Source organism: Camelus bactrianus, chromosome X, assembly GCF_048773025.1.
Source record: "Camelus bactrianus isolate YW-2024 breed Bactrian camel chromosome X, ASM4877302v1, whole genome shotgun sequence".
Taxonomy (NCBI): Eukaryota; Metazoa; Chordata; class Mammalia; order Artiodactyla; family Camelidae; genus Camelus; species Camelus bactrianus.
In genome coordinates, this window is record NC_133575.1 from 18,627,700 (window position 1) to 18,648,443 (window position 20,744).

General features: G+C 37.1%; 1 protein-coding gene across 2 annotated transcripts in view; it reads right to left on the reverse strand.

Annotated features, from left to right (window-relative positions):
• PCYT1B (phosphate cytidylyltransferase 1B, choline) overlaps positions 1-20,744 on the reverse strand; it is a 116,784-nt gene that overhangs the window by 67,801 nt on the left and 28,239 nt on the right. For both annotated transcript variants that reach the window (XM_074359604.1, XM_074359603.1), the window contains exon 3: positions 14,779-14,895. In XM_074359604.1, coding sequence (XP_074215705.1) covers positions 14,779-14,895 — 117 coding nt within the window. The remainder of the gene's footprint in view (positions 1-14,778; positions 14,896-20,744) is intronic.

Here is a 20,744-nt window from a genome sequence, read left to right on the forward strand (position 1 = left end):
TAGGGGATGAATTTTGGAGCCCTACAGACTTGGGTTCATCTCCCTGCTCTGCTACTTATTACTGGGAAAGTTACTGAAGCTAAGCCTCAGATGTCTGTCTTTAAAACACGACAAAGTTTGGAGAATTGAATTAGATCATCTAGGAGGAGGCTGTAGCTCACGAGGTCCTGAATGCAATCCCCAGCAACTCCACTAAAAAATAATTCCCCCCAGAAAGAGAGATTAAAAAATATTATTTTAAAAATGAAATTTGAGCATCTGTGTGAGCAGAGAGTCATGCTCAGTCACGTTTGCCACTTATTAATAGTCCTAATAATATAGGACCATTTGTGGAGATATTCATTTGTGTTTTGGGCTCTGTCTTTTCCCTGCCCCCACTCCAAGCAGGTGGCCAGCTTCTTGGTACAAACTCCCCCGCAGAAGCTGTGAGGTGCAAGCTGCTGGAAGCAGCCTGTCTGTCTTTCTGGCTGCTGTTTTCCCCAAGCTAGAGCTCCTTGGGAGAATTCTATAAAGACAGAAGATTCCTCCAAAGGACAAAGAGGTCAGAGTTCTGCAGATCCCATGAGCAGCAGGGCCTCAGGAGGGTTGAGGACACTGAGGTTCACCTGGGCACAGAGCGCAGGTGCCTCACCTTGTACAGGCACAGTGGGTTCGCTCCCTCCTAGTGATTTTGTGGGCTCAGATGAGGAGGGAAGTGCAAAAACGATGCTGGGCGGCAGACTGCAAGCCCCTCTTCTGTTTCTGTCAACATTTTGGAATCTTGTTTGACTCTAAGGAGGTGAAGAAACCCCAGCAAGGACCGAGACTGAACTTCCCACCAGTCAGGCAAAATGGAGTCTAAGAGGAATATTTAATTTCAACTAAAATACAATAGAGGATAAACCCACACATACAGAGTAACATATATATGCCTACTCTAGTAGGAATACCATTTCTATTGTTGTTATTTTTTTCCTCCCCTCTTGTGAGGCAGAAGTGAGTATGTGGTGACTCGTATCCTTAAATTTCTGGGGGAAAACCCTGATATACATTGTAATTTCTTGTCTTGTTTTTAAATGACATGAGCTTTTTAATTAAAATAGAGGGGGAAAAGGGCTTTACAACTGAAGAGTTTCAATTCACTAAAATAATGCCCACAGGGTAAGCTTGCATAAAAAATTTTTAAGTTATTACTGATTACATCCTTTAAAATTAAAAATGCAAGTGTTATAATCATAATGCACAATGTCATTATGGCAGTTTTGGTATCTGTTATTGCCTAAGGTTGGGAAGTAGACTGTAGCACCTCCAGTTGTCACAGCTTCTGGTCTTTGAATCATTTGTTTCTGCCAAATACCAAGTATTTCAACCGTACCTGTCCGTGCACTTGCCCCGACCATGGTGGTTTCATGAGCAAAGCCCTTGCTCCACCCAAAGAAACTCCTACAACAAACCCACCTGCAGGTGTAAGGGGGTCCACAGTCAGCGCAGCAGGTTCTTTCAGCTCTCTGTAAGCATTTTATTTGCCCACTACACACATAATAACGAGAGCCAGCCTTTCAACCAACAACACAGAATACCTAGTTTAAAGGGCTCCCTACCTTTCCTCACTATGGAATTGTCTGCCAGTAAGTTCTTTTGTGAAACCTAAGAAAGATAGTCTAAGGCAATGGTCTTCAAACTCGGGTACACTACCCCTGGAGATACATAAAGAGGTAGTGTTTCCAAGCACTGGTAATTTTAAAGGAATCGATTTCCATATCCTCAACTTCCAAGGGTACACTTTTCTAAAATTAATTGATCCAAGAAAGCCTCTGTGTCCAAAACCAACCCTCCTCCACTTCACAAAAGAAAGGCATCATCCAAACCTGACTACACTGCATTGCTAGGGACAAGGAATTAAATCTTGAGACCAAACCAAACAGGACTCTCATTTAATGACTATGCAAAGCACCATGAACCAATGAAGGCTTCCTGTCTTTTTCTTTCTTGCACACCTTTCTGTTACAGGTGAAGTTGGACATAAGAAACTAAATATGGTAGAGTGGGGGAAATGCAAATTTTTATCTAACAACTTTACCTCTTCCTTCTCCCAACTACTATCAAAGGACACAAGGATCTTGACAGATGAGGCCCAGGAATTCAAAGCAAAAGGAGCATTGGAAAGAAATACTGAATGATAAAAATTGCTTTTTCGTGTAGTGAAGGGTAAGCATTTTCCCAGCTATTCTCAATACTTATATTGAATCCTAAAAATGCCTTTTCTCTTGCAGTTAAGGAGTAAGCATTTTTCCTGCTGCTCACTTCAAAATCACTTCAATAAGTCGAAGCTGCATAGGCTGGTGCCACTGCTTTGTAGAAATATAACTGGAATATTTTTCTGGAATTATCATGTTTCAAAATACATTGGAATAAACACATGGATAAACATTTATATAATTTTTTCCAGATTTCATATGTATTATTTTAAAAGGAAGTTATGTATCTACTGTATCAACTCACATTTATTTCACCTACAGATCATCTTTATCCCATTTCATCTTTAAATGTTTATTATTTTCCATCTCATAACAAAAAATAAATATCTATTCCAAATTACTTTTTGGTAGTATATACATTTTTCTATCCTTAAATTCATAGGAAAAGTATAACCAGATTATCTAATAAAGATAATTAAGTTATTTCTAATGTTTATATTTGATTTTAATTAATTATTCCCAAAAGCCAAACACCAGAGTTTAATACACACATACACCAGTATTTCGAGAAAGAATGCCTTTTAAAAAAATCACACTACTCTTATTATAAATATCATATAATTTTTTAATAAATTATATTGCATTACTATAAATTAAGGACATTGTTTTATTTTTGTAACTTTTTGTCCTGATTGTAACTTGTTATATTAGATCTACATCATTTAAATCTTGACTGATTATTTAATATTTTTAAATACTTTTTTATTTTGGGGGCTTTTTTTTGTTTGTTTTTTGGGAGGTAGAGGTAATTAGGTTTGTTTGTTTATTTTTAATGATGGTACTGAGGATTGAACCCAGGACCTCATGCATGCTAAGCTGTGGTCTGCCACTGAACAGTACCCTCCTCTCCCTTTACTGATTCTTTTTTATACTATGGATTCTTTAATTTATTTCTCAGTGGTTTTTAATAAAGCTTCTTGAAATATATTAATACACTTGAATTCAAAAGGCTTTTCTTTAGTTCGTAGGTTTTTAGTAGGCTTGACAATGGCAACTTTCTAGGTTAAATGCTGTTTTCTGCAAATTCAGTGAGCTAAGACTGCAGCCCCAAGGTTTGTGTTTTTTTAAAGTTTTAAGCAAAATGACAAATGCATTTTATCAAAAAGTACTGGATTGGCAATGGTGCGATGCAGTTATCAATATTTCTATTTCCCCAACCCTTTGTAAGTGTATCTGGTTGAAAAGATTGCTTTCAAGTAAAAGATTAAGGGTTATAATTAAGAGTCATTAAAAAGTCTTGGTAAAGCCTTTATGTTATACTTCCTAGAAAGGGAGAAAACAAATTATTCTAATAGCTTGGAAACATATTTGCAAGTCAGATAATTTCTGATCTATTGCTAACAACAAATTTGAAAGAGGATCTTAATAAATTATCACTTGATAGACCATTACAATTATTTTGATGACAATAAGAAGTTATTTTTGTGATATTTGGTAAATAACTCAGGAGTTCAAAGATTGAGTGGCATCAGTATAACAAACTTCTTCCATTTCCATCTAAATATTTGTGTGAACAAAATATTTCAGCACTTACATCTGTAACAAAGAAAACTAGGAATAAAATCAATGTTAAACCCTATCTCATTCTAGCAGTAACATATTCATCTACAAAAATATTCATCTACAAATTCATCTCACTCTTCTCATTTAAATGTTAGAGAACACCAAGAAAGATAAATGCGAAAGGAAAAAAATCTCAAAAGAAGCCAGAGGTTAAAAAAAAAAAAACGAAAAAAATCACTTTACCTATAGAGGAGCGAGAGTAAAAATTACATTGTTTGCAGATACTAACTACTATATATAAAATAGATAAATGGTAAGTTTCTATTGTATATCACAGGGAACTATATTCAATATCTGGTAGTAGCCTATAATGAAAAAGAATATGAATACAAATATATGTATGTATATGTATGACTGAAACATTATGCTGTACACCAGAAATTGACACAATATTTGTGAACTGATTATCCTTCAATAAAAAAAGAATGCAGAGAACAGAAAGTATCAAGAACACATTAATCTCAATACCAATAGTCAATAAACAAACTCATAATTAAAAAAAAAATTACAGTGGACTTCACTACAGGAAACAATGCAAGCAAGAAGTGAATGGAGTAAAATATTTACAGTGTTGTGAGAAAAAACCCACCAACTTCCAATTCTGTACCATACAAAATTATCATTTAAAAGGGAAGGAGAAATAAAGACTTCATCAGACAAACAAAAATTGAGGGAATTGTTTCCAGTAGACCTGCCTTGCAAGAAATGTTTTAAAAAGTTCTTCAGAAAGAATGAAAATGATATAGGTCAGAAATTCAGATCTACATTTTAAAAAGGAAGAGCATTAGAGAACAAGTGAAGATAAAACAAAAACTTTTATTTCTCTTACTCTTAATTGACCTAACAGGTAACAGTATATTCGAAATAATAATAGCAACAATATATTCTATTATGTGTATGTGTCTGTGTGCGTGTGTGCACTCAACAGCACCATAAATCAACTGAATGTAATTAACATCTACAGATGACTTCATCCAACCACAGCAGAATACACTCCTTCTTAAGCTCACATGGAGCATTCACCAAGGTAGACCACAATCTGGGCCATTAAACATACCTTGGCAAATTTAAAAGAACAGAAATCTTACAATGTCTGCTCTCAGATCACAATGGAATTAAACTAGGAATTGACAATAGAAAAATAGCTGGATAATCCCCAAATAATTGGAGATTAAACAATACACTTCTAAATAACACATGGGTCAAAGAATAAATCAAGAAATATTTTTCACTATTTTGAACTAAATGAAAATGAAAACAGAACTCATCAAAATTTGTGGGATACAGTGAAAATAGTGTTTAGACGGAGATTTATAGCATTGAATGCATATATTAGAAAAGAATAAATATCTAAAATCAATCTAAGCTTCCATCTTAGTAAACTAGAAAAAGAAGAGCAAATTCAACTCAAAGTAAGCAAAAGAAAATAAATCATAAAAATCAGAGCAGAAAACCATGAAACTGAAAACAGGAATGAATAGAGAAAATCAGTAAAAACAAAAGCTGGTTTTTTGAAAAGATCAATAAACTTGGTAAGTCAAGCTAACAAAGCAAAAAGAGAAAAGATACAAATGACTAATATCAGAAATGAAAAAGGATATTACTACAGATCTCAAGGACATTAAAAGGATAATAAAGGAAAATGAGCAACTCTGTGGCCACAAATGTGGTAACATAGATGAAACTGACCAATTCCTTGAAAGACACAAGCTGCCAAAATTAACACTAGGAGAAACAGACATTATGAACAGGCCTTTATCTATTAAAGAAATTCAATCAATAAAAGAGAAAGCACCAAGCCCAAATGGGATCTCTGGAGAAGTTCACCAACCTTTTAAGGAAGAAATTATACCAATTCTCTACAATCTCTATCAGAATATGGAAGTAAAGGGAATGCCTCCTAACTCATTCTATTACCCTAACATTACCCTAACACCAAAACCAAATTAACACCTTACAATAAAGGAAAACTACAGACCAGTATCTCTCATGAACCTAGATATAAAACTCTTAAACAAAATATTAAAAACTCAAATCCAACAATGTATAAAAAATGTTTTCACTGTGACCAAGTGTGATTTATCCCAGGTAAACAGACACACAGATATAGAAAATAAACTAGTCATTACAAGTTTAGAGAGGGAAGTTGGGAGGGGCAAGACAGAGGTAGGGGATTAAGAGATACAAACTATTATGTATTAAATAAATATGCTATGAGGATATATTGTATGACACAAGGAATATAGCCAATATTTTATAATAACTATAAACAGTATAACCTTTAAAAACTGTGAATCACTATGTTGTACACCTGTAACTTATATAATACTGTACACTAACTATACTTAAATTTTTAAAAATCCAAAAAATAAAAAATAAAATATTAATTAATGTAATCTAGCACATCAACAGGCAAAAGAAGAAAAATCACATGACTATATCAATAGATGTAGAAGAAGCATTTGATAAAATCCAATACCCATTTATGATGAAAACTCTCAGCAAATTAGGAATAGAGAAGAACTTCCTTGACTTGGTAGAGAGTGTCTATTAAAAAACCTACAGCTAGGTTTTTTGAAAGAGTAAATAAAATCGACAAACCTCTGGCCAAACACAAAGAAGAAAAAAGAGAGAGCACAAATAAGCAAAATAAGAAAGGAAAATGGAGAAATTACAACAAATAACATAGAAATACAGAATATCATAAGAGAATATTATGAAAAACTATATGGAATCAAAATGGATAACCTAGAGATGGACAAGTTTCTGGAAATATACAGTCCACCAAGACTGAATCAAGAAGAAAATGACCACTTGAACAAACCGATCACTAGAAATGAAATCGAAATAGCAATAAAAAACCTCCCTACAAATAAAAGTCCAGGGAATTCTACCAAACATACAAATAAGAACTCATACCAGTCCTTCTCAAACTCTTCCAGAAGATTGAAAAGGAGGGAATACTCCCAAACTCATTCTATGAAGCCACTATCACCCTGATACCAAAACCAGGCAAAGACCACCAAAAAAGAGAATTACAGACCAGTATCACTGATGAATATAGATGCAAAAATTCTTACCAAAATATGAACAAATGGAATCCAACAGCACATAAAAAAGATTATACATCATGATCAAGTGGGGTTCATCCCAGGGACACAAGGGTGGTTCAACATATGCAAATCAATCAATGTAATACATCTCATCAACAAGAGAAAGGACAAAAACCACATGATCATCTCAATCGATGCAGAAAAAGCATTTGATAAAATTCAACAACCATTTATGACAAAAACTCTCACCAAAGTGGGTACAGAGGGAACATATCTCAACATAATAAAAGCTATATAAGACAAACCTACAGCCAGCATAGTACTCAACAGTGAAAAACTCAAAAGCTTCCCACTAAAATCTGGGACAAGACAAGGCTGCCCACTGTTACCACTCCTATTCAACATAGTCCTGGAAGTCCTAGCCACAGCAATCAGGCGAGAGAGAGAAATAAAAGGGATCCAAATTGGAAAAGAAGAGGTTAAAGTGTCACTATATGCAGATGACATGATACTATATATAGAAAACCCTAAAAGGTCCACACAAAAACTACTAGAAATAATCGAAGAATTCAGCAAGGTAGCAGGTTACAAGATTAATGTTCAAAAATCAGTTGCATTTCTTTACACTAATGATGAATCAACAGAAAAATAAAGTAAAGAAACAATCCCCTTTAAAATAGCACCCAAAGTAATAAAATACCTTGGAATAAATCTAACCAAGGAGGTGAAAGACTTATACACGGAAAATTATAAAACACTGATTAAGGAAATTAAAGACTTAAAAAAATGGAAAGATAGTCCATGCTCCTGGATTGGAAGAATCAATATTGTTAAAATGGTCATACTGCCCAAGGCAATCTACAGATTTAAGGCAATTCCTATCAAATTACCCAGGACATATTTCACAGAACTAGAACAAATCATAATAAAATTTATATGGAACCACAAAAGACCTAGAATTGCCAAAGCATTACTGAAGAAAAAGAAAGAGGCTGGAGGAATAACTCTTCCGGACTTCAGACTATACTATAGAGCTACAGTCATCAAGACAGCATGGTATTGGTACAAAAACAGACATAAGGACCAATGGAACAGAACAGAGAGCCCAGAAATGAACCCACAAACTTCTGGTCAACTAATCTTCGACAAAAGAGGCAAGAATATACAATGGAATAAAGACAGTCTCTTCAGCAAATGGTGTTGGGAAAACTGGACAGCAGCATGTAAAGCAATGAAGCTAGAACACTCCCTTACACCATACACAAAAATAAACTCAAAATGGATCAAAGGCTTAAACATAAGACAAGATACAATAAACCTCCTAGAAGAAAATAGAAGCAAAACATTATCTGACATACATCTCAAAAATGTTCTCCTAGAACAGTCGACTCAAGCAATAGAAATAAAAGCAAGAATAAACAAATGGAACCTAATGAAACTTACAAGCTTCAGCATAGCAAAGGAAACCATAAGTAAAACAAAAAGACAACCTACAGAATGGGAGAAAATTTTTGCAAATGAAACTGACAAAGGCTTCTTCTCCAGAATATATAAGCAGCTCATACGACTTAATAAGAAACAAACAAACAACCCAATCCAAAAATGGGCAGAAGACCTAAACAAGCAATTCTCCAAGGAAGAAATACAAATGATCGATAGGCACATGAAAAAATGCTCAGTATCACTAATTATCAGAGAAATGCAAATCAAAACTACAATGAGGTATCACCTCACACCAGTCAGAATGGCCGTCATTCAAAAGTCCACAAACGATAAATGTTGGAGAGGCTGTGGAGAAAAGGGAACCCTCCTTCACTACTGGTGGGAATGCAGGTTGGTGCAGCCACTGTGGAAAACAGTATGGAGATTCCTTAAAAGACTAGGAATGGACTTACCATATGACCCAGGAATCCCACTCCTGAGCATCTATCCAGAAGGAGCCCTACTTCAGGATGACACCTGCACCCCAATGTTCATAGCAGCACTATTTACAATAGCCAAAACATGGAAACAGCCTAAATGCCCATCGACAGATGACTGGATAAAGAAGAGGTGGTATATTTATACAATGGAATACTATTCAGCCATAAAAACCAACAACATAACGCCATTTGCAGCAACATGGATGCTCCTGGAGAATGTCATTCTAAGTGAAGTAAGCCAGAAAGAGAAAGAAAAATACCATATGAGATCGCTCATATGTGGAATCTAAAAAACAAAACAAAACATAAATACAAAACAGAAATAGACTCATAGACATAGAATACAAACTTGTGGTTGCCAAGGGGGCAGAGGGTGGGAAGGGACAGACTGGGATTTCAAAATGCAGAATAGATAAACAAGATCATACTGTATAGCACAGGGAAATATATACAAGATCTTGTGGTAGCTCATAGTGAAAAATAATGTGACAATGAATATATGTATGTTCATGTATAACTGAAAAATTGTGCTCTACACTGGAATTTGACACAACATTGTAAAATGACTATAACTCAATTAAAAAAATGTTAAAAAAAAAACCCTACAGCTAACATAATACTTAGTGGTGAGAAACTTGAAGCTTTCTCACTAAGATCAGGGATAAGACAAGGATGCCCCCCTCACCACTGTACTTGAAGTCCTGGCTAGCACAGTAAAATAAGAAAAGGAAATAAAAGGTATACAGATTGGGAAGAAAGTAATAAAACTGCTTTTGTTTATAGGTGACATGATCATCTCTGTAGAAAATTTTAAAGAATCAACAACAACAAAAAACCTCCTAGAAATAATAAGCAATTAGAATAAGGTTACAGGAAACAAGGTTAATTAAAAAGTCAATCACTTTCCTATATACCAGCACCAAACAAGTGGACTTTGAAATTAAAAACACATTACCATTTACATTAGCATCCCCCAATAAATGAAATAACTAGGTATAAATCTAATAAAATTCATATAAGATCTTTATGAGAAAAACCACAAAATCCTGATGAATGATATCAAAGAACAAAATAAATAGAAATATGTTTCATGGTCATAGACAGGAAGACTCAATACTGTCAAGATGTTAATTCCTCCCAACTGATCTATAGATTCAATGCAATCCCAACCAAAACACCAGCAAGTTATTTTGTGGCTAATGATAAAGTGATAGTAAAGTTTATTTGGAGACAGAAAAAACCTAGAAGAGCCAAATTAATATTGGAGGAAAAGAACAAAGTTGGAAGACTGGTACTACCCAACTTCAATACTTCCTATAAAGCTACAGTAATCAAGAAAGTGTAGCATTGGTGAAAGAATGGACCAATAGATCAATGGAATGGAATAGAGAGCCCAGATATAGATCCACATAAATACAGTCAACTGATCTTTGACAATGGAGCAAAGGCAATACAATGAAACAAAGTTGTTACAACAAATGGTGCTATAACAACTGGACATCCACATGCAAAAAAAAAAAAAAAGGAATCTAAACACATGTCTTATACCCTTCACAAAAATTAGCTCAAAATGGATCAGAGATCAAAACATAAAACACAAGAGTATAAGACTCCTAGAAGGTAACATATGAGAAAACGTAGATGACCTTAGGCATGGCGGTGACTTCTTAGATACAACACCAAAGGTACAATCCACCAAAGATACAATTGGTAAACTGGACTTCATTAAAATTAAAAACTTCTGCTCTGCAAAAGGCAATGTCAATGGACTGTGAAGACAAACCACAGACTTGGAGAAAATATTTGAAAAGACACAAATGATAAAGGCCTATTATCCAAATTATAAAAGAACTCATAACTCAACAATAAGATGCAAATGTTCTACCTAGTCTTCTCCAGGAACCCTTATCTCACCATGTTTTTAAAACTTGCAAGAAAATGAACAACCTGACTTAAAAATGGACAAAAGATCTGAACAGACACCTCACCAAAGAAGATATACAGATGTTAAGTAAGCATATAAAAAGAGATGTTCAACATCATATGTCATCACAGAATTATAAAATAAAACAACAATCAGACAGTCTATACACCAATTAGAATGGGCAAAATACAAAATACTGAGAATACCAGATGCTAGTGAAGATTTGGAGCAAAAGCAATTCTCATTCATTGCTGGTGGAAATGCAAAATGGTACAGCTACTTTGGAAGAGTTTGGAGATTTCTTACAAAGCTAAACATACTCAACGTACGATCCATGTTTTTACAATGCAAATTTTGAGAAAGGGTACAAGACATAGCCAACAAAAAGTTGTCCTGCCCCTGGGGATTGTTACAAAGTTTAATTGAATTATCACAAAAACACTCTAGGTGTGTTTCTAAAGCTCAGTAATCTAAATGTATTTCGTGATCTTATGCAGAGTTAAAGTTAATTCAATTGTTATGTTTAGGGTCAACTACTTATATCCAGTACTCCGGGGTTCCCTTGGTGGATTTTCTCTCCACTCTAAGGGTCTAATTGGTATGCCTTTAGGAAATTTATTCTAGAGGAAAGAGGTTATAATTTTGTTCAGGCCTCTAGCGATAATTAGTAGGTGGGATTCCCTCACCTGGCCAATTAATACCTGCTCTGATCCTGGCCATAGATATGAATTTTCTTCTAAAGTTACTCAACCTCAATTAGAGCAACAAGTAGCAACTTGAAGCAGTTAACCAGATACCTAGTTCTATAGGAGATTTGTGATTGTAATAGTGTAACTCTAGATATGGGAAGAAGCAACAAGAGGGAATGTTTCCCTGGACCATAACAGGCTAGTCAGACAGGTGGTCCAGAGACTTTTTGCTACTGGTTATAAGGCCTAGCCCCATACTAGCACATTGAGTGGCCTGTCAACAAACCCTCACCTGACCTAGGAATGAGCACCCTTAGCACTGTGGGATGAAATGGTCAGGAAATGCCTCCCAAGCCATGGTTGAATTTATGATCATGAGGGCACTTGCCATCTGCCTCTACAAGGAGTAAGTCACAAGCCACTGAAATCATTGACCTTCAGCGCAGCCTGAAAGGAGCTCAGGACGCAGATCTAGAATGAGGCGCTCTGTGCTCTGGGAAAACTGGCAAAACAGGCCTTCAGATAGATATTTTCAGGAAAAGATTTTATGAGCCCAAATTCTTGCATCTCCTCATATTTAAAAAAGCACTAAAATCATTAAGGGTGACATCTGCTTCGGCCATTAAGGAGCGCTGTCTTACAAAACCACGTGGCTCTTAACGTCGCACCCGAGGGGACCCATTCGCTGTACTTATATCCCCAGTGGGTCAGGTGTGTCAATGCTCACAGAAAAGTAGTCACTAAACAGGTCTCCGACTGGTTCTCCATTGTCTTTTCCTAGATCCCTGAAGGGATGTGGTCTTTCTTTTCAGACACTCTTAAATTTGTTTTTCCTGAGTTTAGCTCTTTATCTTGGTATCCGCCTACTTTTATGTTGTTATCCTCTTACAAAAACGACCGTCTCTCTTTGAGGTCCAAGATCTGTGAACTTAGGAACAATACACCCCTTCTACCAAGACTGCTGCCATGAACCAAGCCAACATCCTGGTGATGCAGCCCTTGGATGCCGCTGGGGTCTCCTTCCACTCCCACCTTTAAGGCTGCAGGGATGTGAGGGCCCCACAACCCCGGACAGACTGGCACAACAGGCAGGGACAGTGTGACACCCACAGTTCAGCAGGAAGTAGATACGGAAGATGAGACCTTCACCCCTGTTCCAAAGATCTGTCACTGCCAATCTGTCAGGGGGGAATGTGGGGCCCACTGACGTCCTTCAAAGTCCATCGACCCCCATTTCTGGGCTTTCAAATGTCTGTCTGTGATCCCTCAACAGATAAAGCACATTCTTTACTGGGCATGTTTGCCCTAACAGACTAATAGCCCTAGGTCATACTTAATCTCGCAACAGCTCAGGCTGGCTTGTTTCAGCCTACTTTATTAGAGTCAGAAACCCCACCACCCTTCAAGGACCATAAACTTCTTACCTAACCTACAGCCAATCCAGAGGCTTGTGTACAAGCCAATCAGGCACCTTGTGACCCAACCTTATTAAAACACCCCAACAACCGGCCCTTGGTGCTCACACAGGCAACTCTCATCTGTGTAGCCCGCTGTGGTCTATGGCAGCGCACCCCTAATAAACTCCTTTTCTATTCTCATAAAAAAATAAAAAATAAAAAAAACAAAGTTTAATAATTTTGGAAAATGTTAATATCTGCAATATTCCAGAAACTACAACTTTTACAACTATTTAAATTTAGGATGGAAAATTTTAGATATCAACTTAAACATTTGTAAGAAGGTATATAGTTTTTCAAATTTCTTTTATGGATTGTGGGGAACAAAGTGTGAAGACCCTTAGTCTAAGACAATGGTTTTCAACAAAGGCTTCACCATCGCCTAGGAAGCATTTTTGGAAATTTGTGGAGCATCTTTAGTTGTCACTACGATTAGAGGCAGCAATTGGCATTTAGCGAGCAGGGTGCAACAATGCTAAACATCTTGCTATGTGTGGGGCAACCCCACATAAGAATTCTCCAACATCCTGCAAGATTTCCAACTGTCTCTGCATAATTATTTAAAATTATTTGAATCTAGTCCCTAACTTTGTTTTACATATATTCGCAAAGTATTTCAGGAACAGCTGTGATAAATGCTGAATTTTAGAGGAAGGCAGCTGCTATATACATCAAAGGAAGATTGTTCTTTGTCTTATGCCAATTTTACCAAAATGCATTCACCATAGCCAGGCCACTCGTGGGATTTGAGTTCCAATACCATGTCCCTGTAGAAATCTGACTACACCCAGGAGGTTAGAGATTCTGTTTAACAGACTACGAATTGAATACAATTAAATTAGTGGAGATACATGAAATATAGGCTCACCCTGAATTTTATGAATAGGGTGATTAAAAGATATTTCATAGTATTGCCAATTGTTTTAAAGAGAATAATGATAAAGAACGCCATTCAACAACCACATGGTCACCATGCTCAGCAAAATCTGCAAGACTCCTCTTAAACATCCAAAAGGTAGTTTTAAACTTGTGGAAGATAACACAGTACTTTAAAAAACAGATATGTAGTCTTTTACAACACATTTTTTCCTCACAGTAGAGGTCTAAGGGTTGATGGTGTCTAGTTCATGTAATGCCACCAAAAAATGATCGTGGTGAAAGGAAATGCTGCTTCCAGAAGCTACAAAGATGAGACACAAGTCTCCCAGGTCAGATACTTTTTTTTTTTTTTTAACCCAAATTCAAATCTATCGGCCTTCTGGAAGAAGAAAAGTTCAGTCTATGTCTAACCATCTGTCTCTGGCCACAAGTTACAAAGTCAGTCAGTTCCTACATTGTGAACCAAGATCACTTAGGTATATAAATCTCCATCTCTTTAACACACTGTGCATAAATTCAAGTAATGAGGACTGTTGGAAGCCACTACTATTAGCACAACATTGTCCTAAGTGCTGTGGGTCACACAAAGGAAATACACAATGATCTTGGTTCCCATTAATCATCCTGGATCCCCTCAGGTCTCCAAGATTTGAAATCAGTAATATTCCCGGAACCCTAGAAAATTTCAGAAACAGAAATTGGATCATGCCTCAAACACAAGACGAACGGTGTTAGTGGAAAACATGGAACAGTTACCCTTGGTGGTATTAGTCTGTCTTTCTCGGGGCATCAGTGGTGTGCCATCTCATGATGCCATTTCCCCTGTTTTGTTTTGTTTTTTTCACTTAAGTATAGTCCGTTTACAATACTGTGTTAATCCCCCTATGGGTTTTTAAATGTCACTTTAAATTTCAGGCAGCGAGCAAGTGACCCAATGTGGGCTGAATTGGGAGCATTAACAGCATGAGGTTTTAATGACAGAACTCTGAAAGAGGACCTTTTCAGGAAGCACATGATAAAATTTTTCTAGACAAAGAGAAAATGCACTTCTTACCTCCTACCAACAGGTAGCTGTTGGGAAACAGTGTCTTTGCTTGCATAAGTGCCCTCGCATGACCTGAGTGGAAGAGGTCAAATATTCCATCTGCGTATACTCTGACAGGCCTGTCAACTGTGGAAGAAAGAAAACATCATCAACAGAAGTGCAGAGGAAGGAATCCCAGTTATCTAACTCTTCCATCAGTATAGCCCTGTAAGAAGGTTGACCTGGAGAAGACACAATGTCTACGTACCTTGAGTTTCATATTAGTATATGAAATTAACCAAGAGGTTCTTCTGAGGACACCAAAGCAGAGTGAAAACAACAAAATTAAGATCGACCCGAACACACACTTTCAGCCAGAGAACACTCGGGAGTTTTCTTGACCCAGAGAAGAGTCTCGGGTGTCTCAGCTGGCAGATTCTGATGGACCAGGCACAACCAAAGGGTTGGCAGAGTCAGCCCAGCAGAAATATCAAGGCAGGAGTGACTAAGAAGTTCGATGAAAAGGACAAATGGCTTCATCCTTGAATCTGGCAGTCCTGAATAAAGACCCCCTCACCCCGGGTCCGGTTCCCAAACGCTGTGCCACGTGGGAGTCTGCACATACTGCTCAGAGATACAGCTGTGCACCTCTTCCCACTCCAAGTCACCACGGCAGTCTGAAATCAGCCTTGGTGGGAGGATTTACACCACAAAAATTGGCAAATGCTCAAATCAGGGCTTATTTCCCTCTGGAGGGCCAGGTGTTAAACATACTACAGCCTATCACTGCACAAAGGTCACTCCCTATCTTCTTTGGTATCCTGAGACATGGGGTGGGTGGGTGGGGTCTCATGCCCCAAAGGGAGGAGAGTCGGGGAGCAAAAGTGACATGTGGGGGTGGTGCTCAGGGTTGGAGGCAAGAGACCCACCATATACAGTCCTTCCTAGAGAGAAAGGTCAAGAGGGAAGGGGCCACCACAGACACTCTCACAGTGGCATATGGTGCTCTGGGAAGTGCCATTTCTTGAGGAAGAGGGACACACTTCAGTACAGCTGCCCGGGAGCCAGGAGACTGAGCTAGAAACTGCACTTTGGCTGAGCCAGCCCAGAGATCCCTCCCCTCAAATAAGAGGGAGACATAGGGAGGTAGAGGGTTTGGGTTTCAACTTTTCTACCCTTCTGGACTCTCGACAAAGGATCTAGAAAATTTTTAAAATGGCAAACTACAAGCTAAGTATGATGAACTGAACACACATACACACAATTATCTCCACTTCCTCCCAAACACCACAAGAATTACTGAGAAAGAATGAAAAAGGTATAATCCCCCCCAAGGGCAGAGGAAACAAGAAAGGCAAGGACAGTGGATGCAGATGTCAGCAACGTTTTGGAAAGTTGATTGTCAAGTGCTGAGTGCCTCCGGGGAACAAGAATCATGAGTGAGCCAGGCAGGGAAAGGCGCTGCTGGTTGGTTGGTTTGTTTTATAAGCCTGAGTCCTACTAACTTTTTAAACTACATGCATGTATTATATGGACGTTATAAATTTTTTAAAAAAGTAATCAATGCACACATCTGTTGAAAGATCTTTAAGACTTCAATTTAAAATTGTGATTATTTCTTGATGTAGTAGAACCTCATTAATTTAGAACATGAAGTAAAAGGAACATTATATTAATAGATTCAGCTGGTACAATTTTTCCAATAAATTAAATTTCTCTAATAACAAAACTCGAGAGACTTTGTCAGATAGGGAATTGCAATTATTCCCAATTATACACCATTTTGAACAAACAGAATTGCCTTCATAGGATTATGCTGTATTCTAAATAAGGCACAGTAAACAGAAAATACTTTGAAATAACAAACTGTCTAATGAGGGATCCTTGGTTTCAATGCTTTTATTCAATTTGAATTCAATTGAGGAAAATTTGTTTGAAGATCTAAACCCCAGGGGAAAGCAGATGGCAGTTTTGCAGAACTTTTTGTTATTGACTCAGAGGTGATCAAGATAAATAAATTCAGGAAGCAGGGAGGAAAGAAAAGAAGAAAGATGTCGTAATTACTGAGAAAAAGGCCATTTAGTAAATCTTTGAAGAGTATTTGTGGAGTTGATTTTGCAATAAGCTCACTTTAAAAAAATTGTAGTGTGTCAGCAATTTCCAGACTGGGAAACCCTACAGAACCAAAAAAGAAAGAAAGAAAGAAAGAAAAATCAACCAAAGGAAAAAAAAAACCCTGATCTCAACAAATAAACTTCAAAAAAAAAAAAAAAAGAGAGAGAGAGAGAGAGAGAAAAGAATAGAGAGGAGACTCGCAGATTAAAAGGTATTTTTAAAACATCTCACCATACTGTAAAGTATGGGCATTATTTGGATTTGGGTTCATACAGACTATAACTAAATGATGACATAAGACAATTGGAAATTGGAACACTGGATATTTGATGATATTAAAGAATTACTGTTAACTTTTTAGGTGAGATAATGGTATAGTGATTATGTCTTTTTCAAAAAAAGTTATTAAGACATATAATATATACAGAAATATTTATGAATGAAATGACAGGAAGCCTGGGATTTTGTTTCAAATAATTCAAGAAGGGAGAGTAGATGAGGCAAGACTGGCCATAGGATGGAGGTTGTTAGGTATGAGTGGGTGCTGGACACATGAAGATTCCCTATATTGTTCTACTTTTGGTAATGTTTGAAATTCTTCTTAATTTTTATAATTTTATTTATTTTCTTATTTTGGGGGGAAGTAATTATGTATGTATGTATTTATTTGTTTATTTTAACAGAAGTACTGGGGATGGAACCCAGGACCTTGTGATGCTAGGCACACACTCTGCCCCTGAGCTATACCCTGCTAATGATTTTTTTAAACAGACTGTGGCTTTTTAAGTTAGTTTGTATGTTCATTTGTTTTAATCTTTTGTTTGAGGTTTTTCTGGACACCGTTTTAGGCATCCAGGGACTATCCAGAAGGTCTATGCTGGGAACCACCGGCCTGTGAAGCTAGAGGTCTGGCAGTGACCACAGATGGAGGACACCTAACCTATGGCCATAGTAGAGAGACCCTAAGGTAGCTTCCAGTGATCTCCACTTCCTACTGTTCATGCCTTTGTGCGGTCCCCTCCCTTTAAAGTGGGAATGGGACCTGTGACTTGCTTCTAACTGGGAGACTATGACAAAGATGACAGATGTCACTTCCATGATGATGTTATAGTATATAAGACTCCATTTTGTTAGCCTACTCATTCTTTCTCCCTTGGTGGCTTTGAAGAAGCAAGCTGCCCTGTTTCGAGAGGGCCACGAGGCAAGGAACTGCAGGTGGTCTCTAGAAGCTGAAGGTGGTCTCTGGCTGACAACCATCAAGAAGCTAGATCTTTGGTCTTACAGTTATAATGAAATAAATTCTGCCAACAATCTGAGTGAGTTCGGAAGCAGATCTACCAATGGTCAAGCTTCTGGATGAGAATGGAGCCCTGGGTGACACGGAAATTATTATTATTTTTTGAGCCTTGTGAAACCCTGAGCAGAGGACTCAGCTAAGCCAGGCTCAGAGTCCTGATCCATGGAAATTATGACATAATAAATGTGCATTGTTTTTAGCCTGGCTTAGCTGAGTCCTCTGCTCAGGGTTTCACAAGGCTCAAAAAATAATAATAATTTCCGTGTCACCCAGGGCTCCATTCTCATCCAGAAGCTTGACCATTGGTAGATCTGCTCCTGTGGCAGTATGTTATACAGCATAGAAAATGAATACAATGGCAATATAGACTTTTTGCCCACAGATTATTGTAAATTTTTTAAAAAAATATTTCAAGTAAATTCCTGTTTATCCTGAAAGGTCAGAGCAAGATATATCAGATAAATGTGATATTTTGACAAAATGCATGTCTGTATTCCACATGTGGATTACCATGCTTCAAATAATTTAAATATAACAAACTACATGTAACACCAAAATGATGCTTAATATTTGCTCGAAGATCATGGATATAAATAATGACCATGGTACATTATGGTGGGTAAAATCTGAATACTTTAACTTCCTGGATCTTACATTCCTAATTTCTGTAGATTGTTCAGCATTTTAAAGTAAATCGAACAGTGAAGGGGGATGTGCTTACCACACATCTTACAGCATATTAACTTGAAATGATCACACACCTACATGTGAAGCTAGAACTAAAAAACTTCTGGAAGAAAACAGAAAAAAATCTTAGTGACTTTGGGTTTGGCAAAAATTTCTTGGAACCAAATAGGACACACTATAAAACAAAAAAAATTGATACATTAAAGCTTATTTAAAACCTTCACTCTTCAAAAGACATTTTTACAAAAATGAAAAGGCAATTCTTAGGGAGAAAATATTTGCAAAATAGATATCTGATAGAAGACTTTTATCTGGAATATATAAAGAACCCTCAAAACACAATAATAAGATAAACAACTCATTTTTAACAGAGAAAAAAAGTTCAACAGACACTTCACCAAAGAAACTAAATATATGGATGGCAAATTAGTACAGGAAAAGATCCTCAATATCATTAGTTATTAGGGAACTACAATTAAAGCTACACTGAGACACTACTTCATACCCACAAGAATGGCCAAAAAGGCTTTAAAATGATGGACCACACCAAGGGTTGATGACGATATAGAGCAACTGGAACTCTCATACACTGCTGATGGGAATGTAAAATGGTACAACCGCAGTGGAAAGCAGTTTGGCAGTTGGTTAAAAAGTTACACATACACGTACCACACGGCCAGACAGGCGACAGTCACCAACTACATGACGTCGGAACTTACACTGTTGTAGGGCATGTTGTACTGTTTCTTGGTTTTGTTTCAGATTCAAGCAACAATAAAAGGGTGATTATTTCTGATTACGGCTCTTTAAATGTAGCACATTAACAATGCCTTAAAAGTACATACGATTTACAAAGCACATACATTTCACTTAATCTTTCCATCAACTCTGTGAGGTGGGTAGGGGAGAGCGGACTTAATATCCTCTCACAGAGGGGCAAATGGAAGCTCAGTGAAGTTGAGCAGCTTACCCAACATCCTACCATCAACCTATGATGAAGTGTGTGTGCAAACCAAACCCATTGCTCTTTCTTTCAACTCATGCAGCCTTCTAGAAAACTATATGCCAATAAGGAGTCTTAGCGAAAGAAAGAGAGAGAGACTATTACTAAAAGCCCATTAATTATGGTAACTAGTATTTTTTGTGTGTACTGCTGATGTCCAAAAAAGGTGGCACAAAAATTAACCTTTTAAAATCTATGGAGGTGGGGAGGGTATAGCTCAGTGGAAGAGTGTGTGCCTAGCATACACAGGGTCCTGGGTTCAATCCCCAGTACCTCCTCTAAAAACAAAATAAAATAAATAAAACTGATTATCTCCCTCCCCCCCAAAAAACCAAGATTTTTTTAAAAAAATAATTAAAAAAAAGAAAAACTAAGTAAATTATAGTACAGGTGGCACAGACAGAAGGCAACATTCATTAAGGTGGCTCTTGAAAAATGAATTTGTAAAACTCAAATTCCCTTTTTTGTGAAGGAAAATAGGAAAGCAGAACTGAGTTTCCCTTTAAGAAAAAGAGTCAGCTTAATTAAAAGGAACCTATAAAACAATCACTTGAAGTTTTCCTTTCTCTCAAGGCAGAGGACTAAGTCTCCCTGTCTCAGGACACATACTCCACCTTGTGGGCTCATAGCTCCGCAAATGACTGGTTGAGCTAAGATCGAAGGTGCCAGTTCCCATTGCTCTACCTTGTTCCTTCTCTTGAGGTTCGTCACCCTGTGTCCTCACAGATGAGGTCCAGGAGCTAAAAGCTATGAGCAGAGTTTGTCATTGCCTCTTTTAGAACTTATACACCAGCTCTGTGTGAATAGACCTAAGACGGCGAACGTAAGGTAAGCAATTGTATGAAGTCATAAAATAGGCCAGTGAAGGAGTCAGTGAAAGCCTTCAGGTGTGAC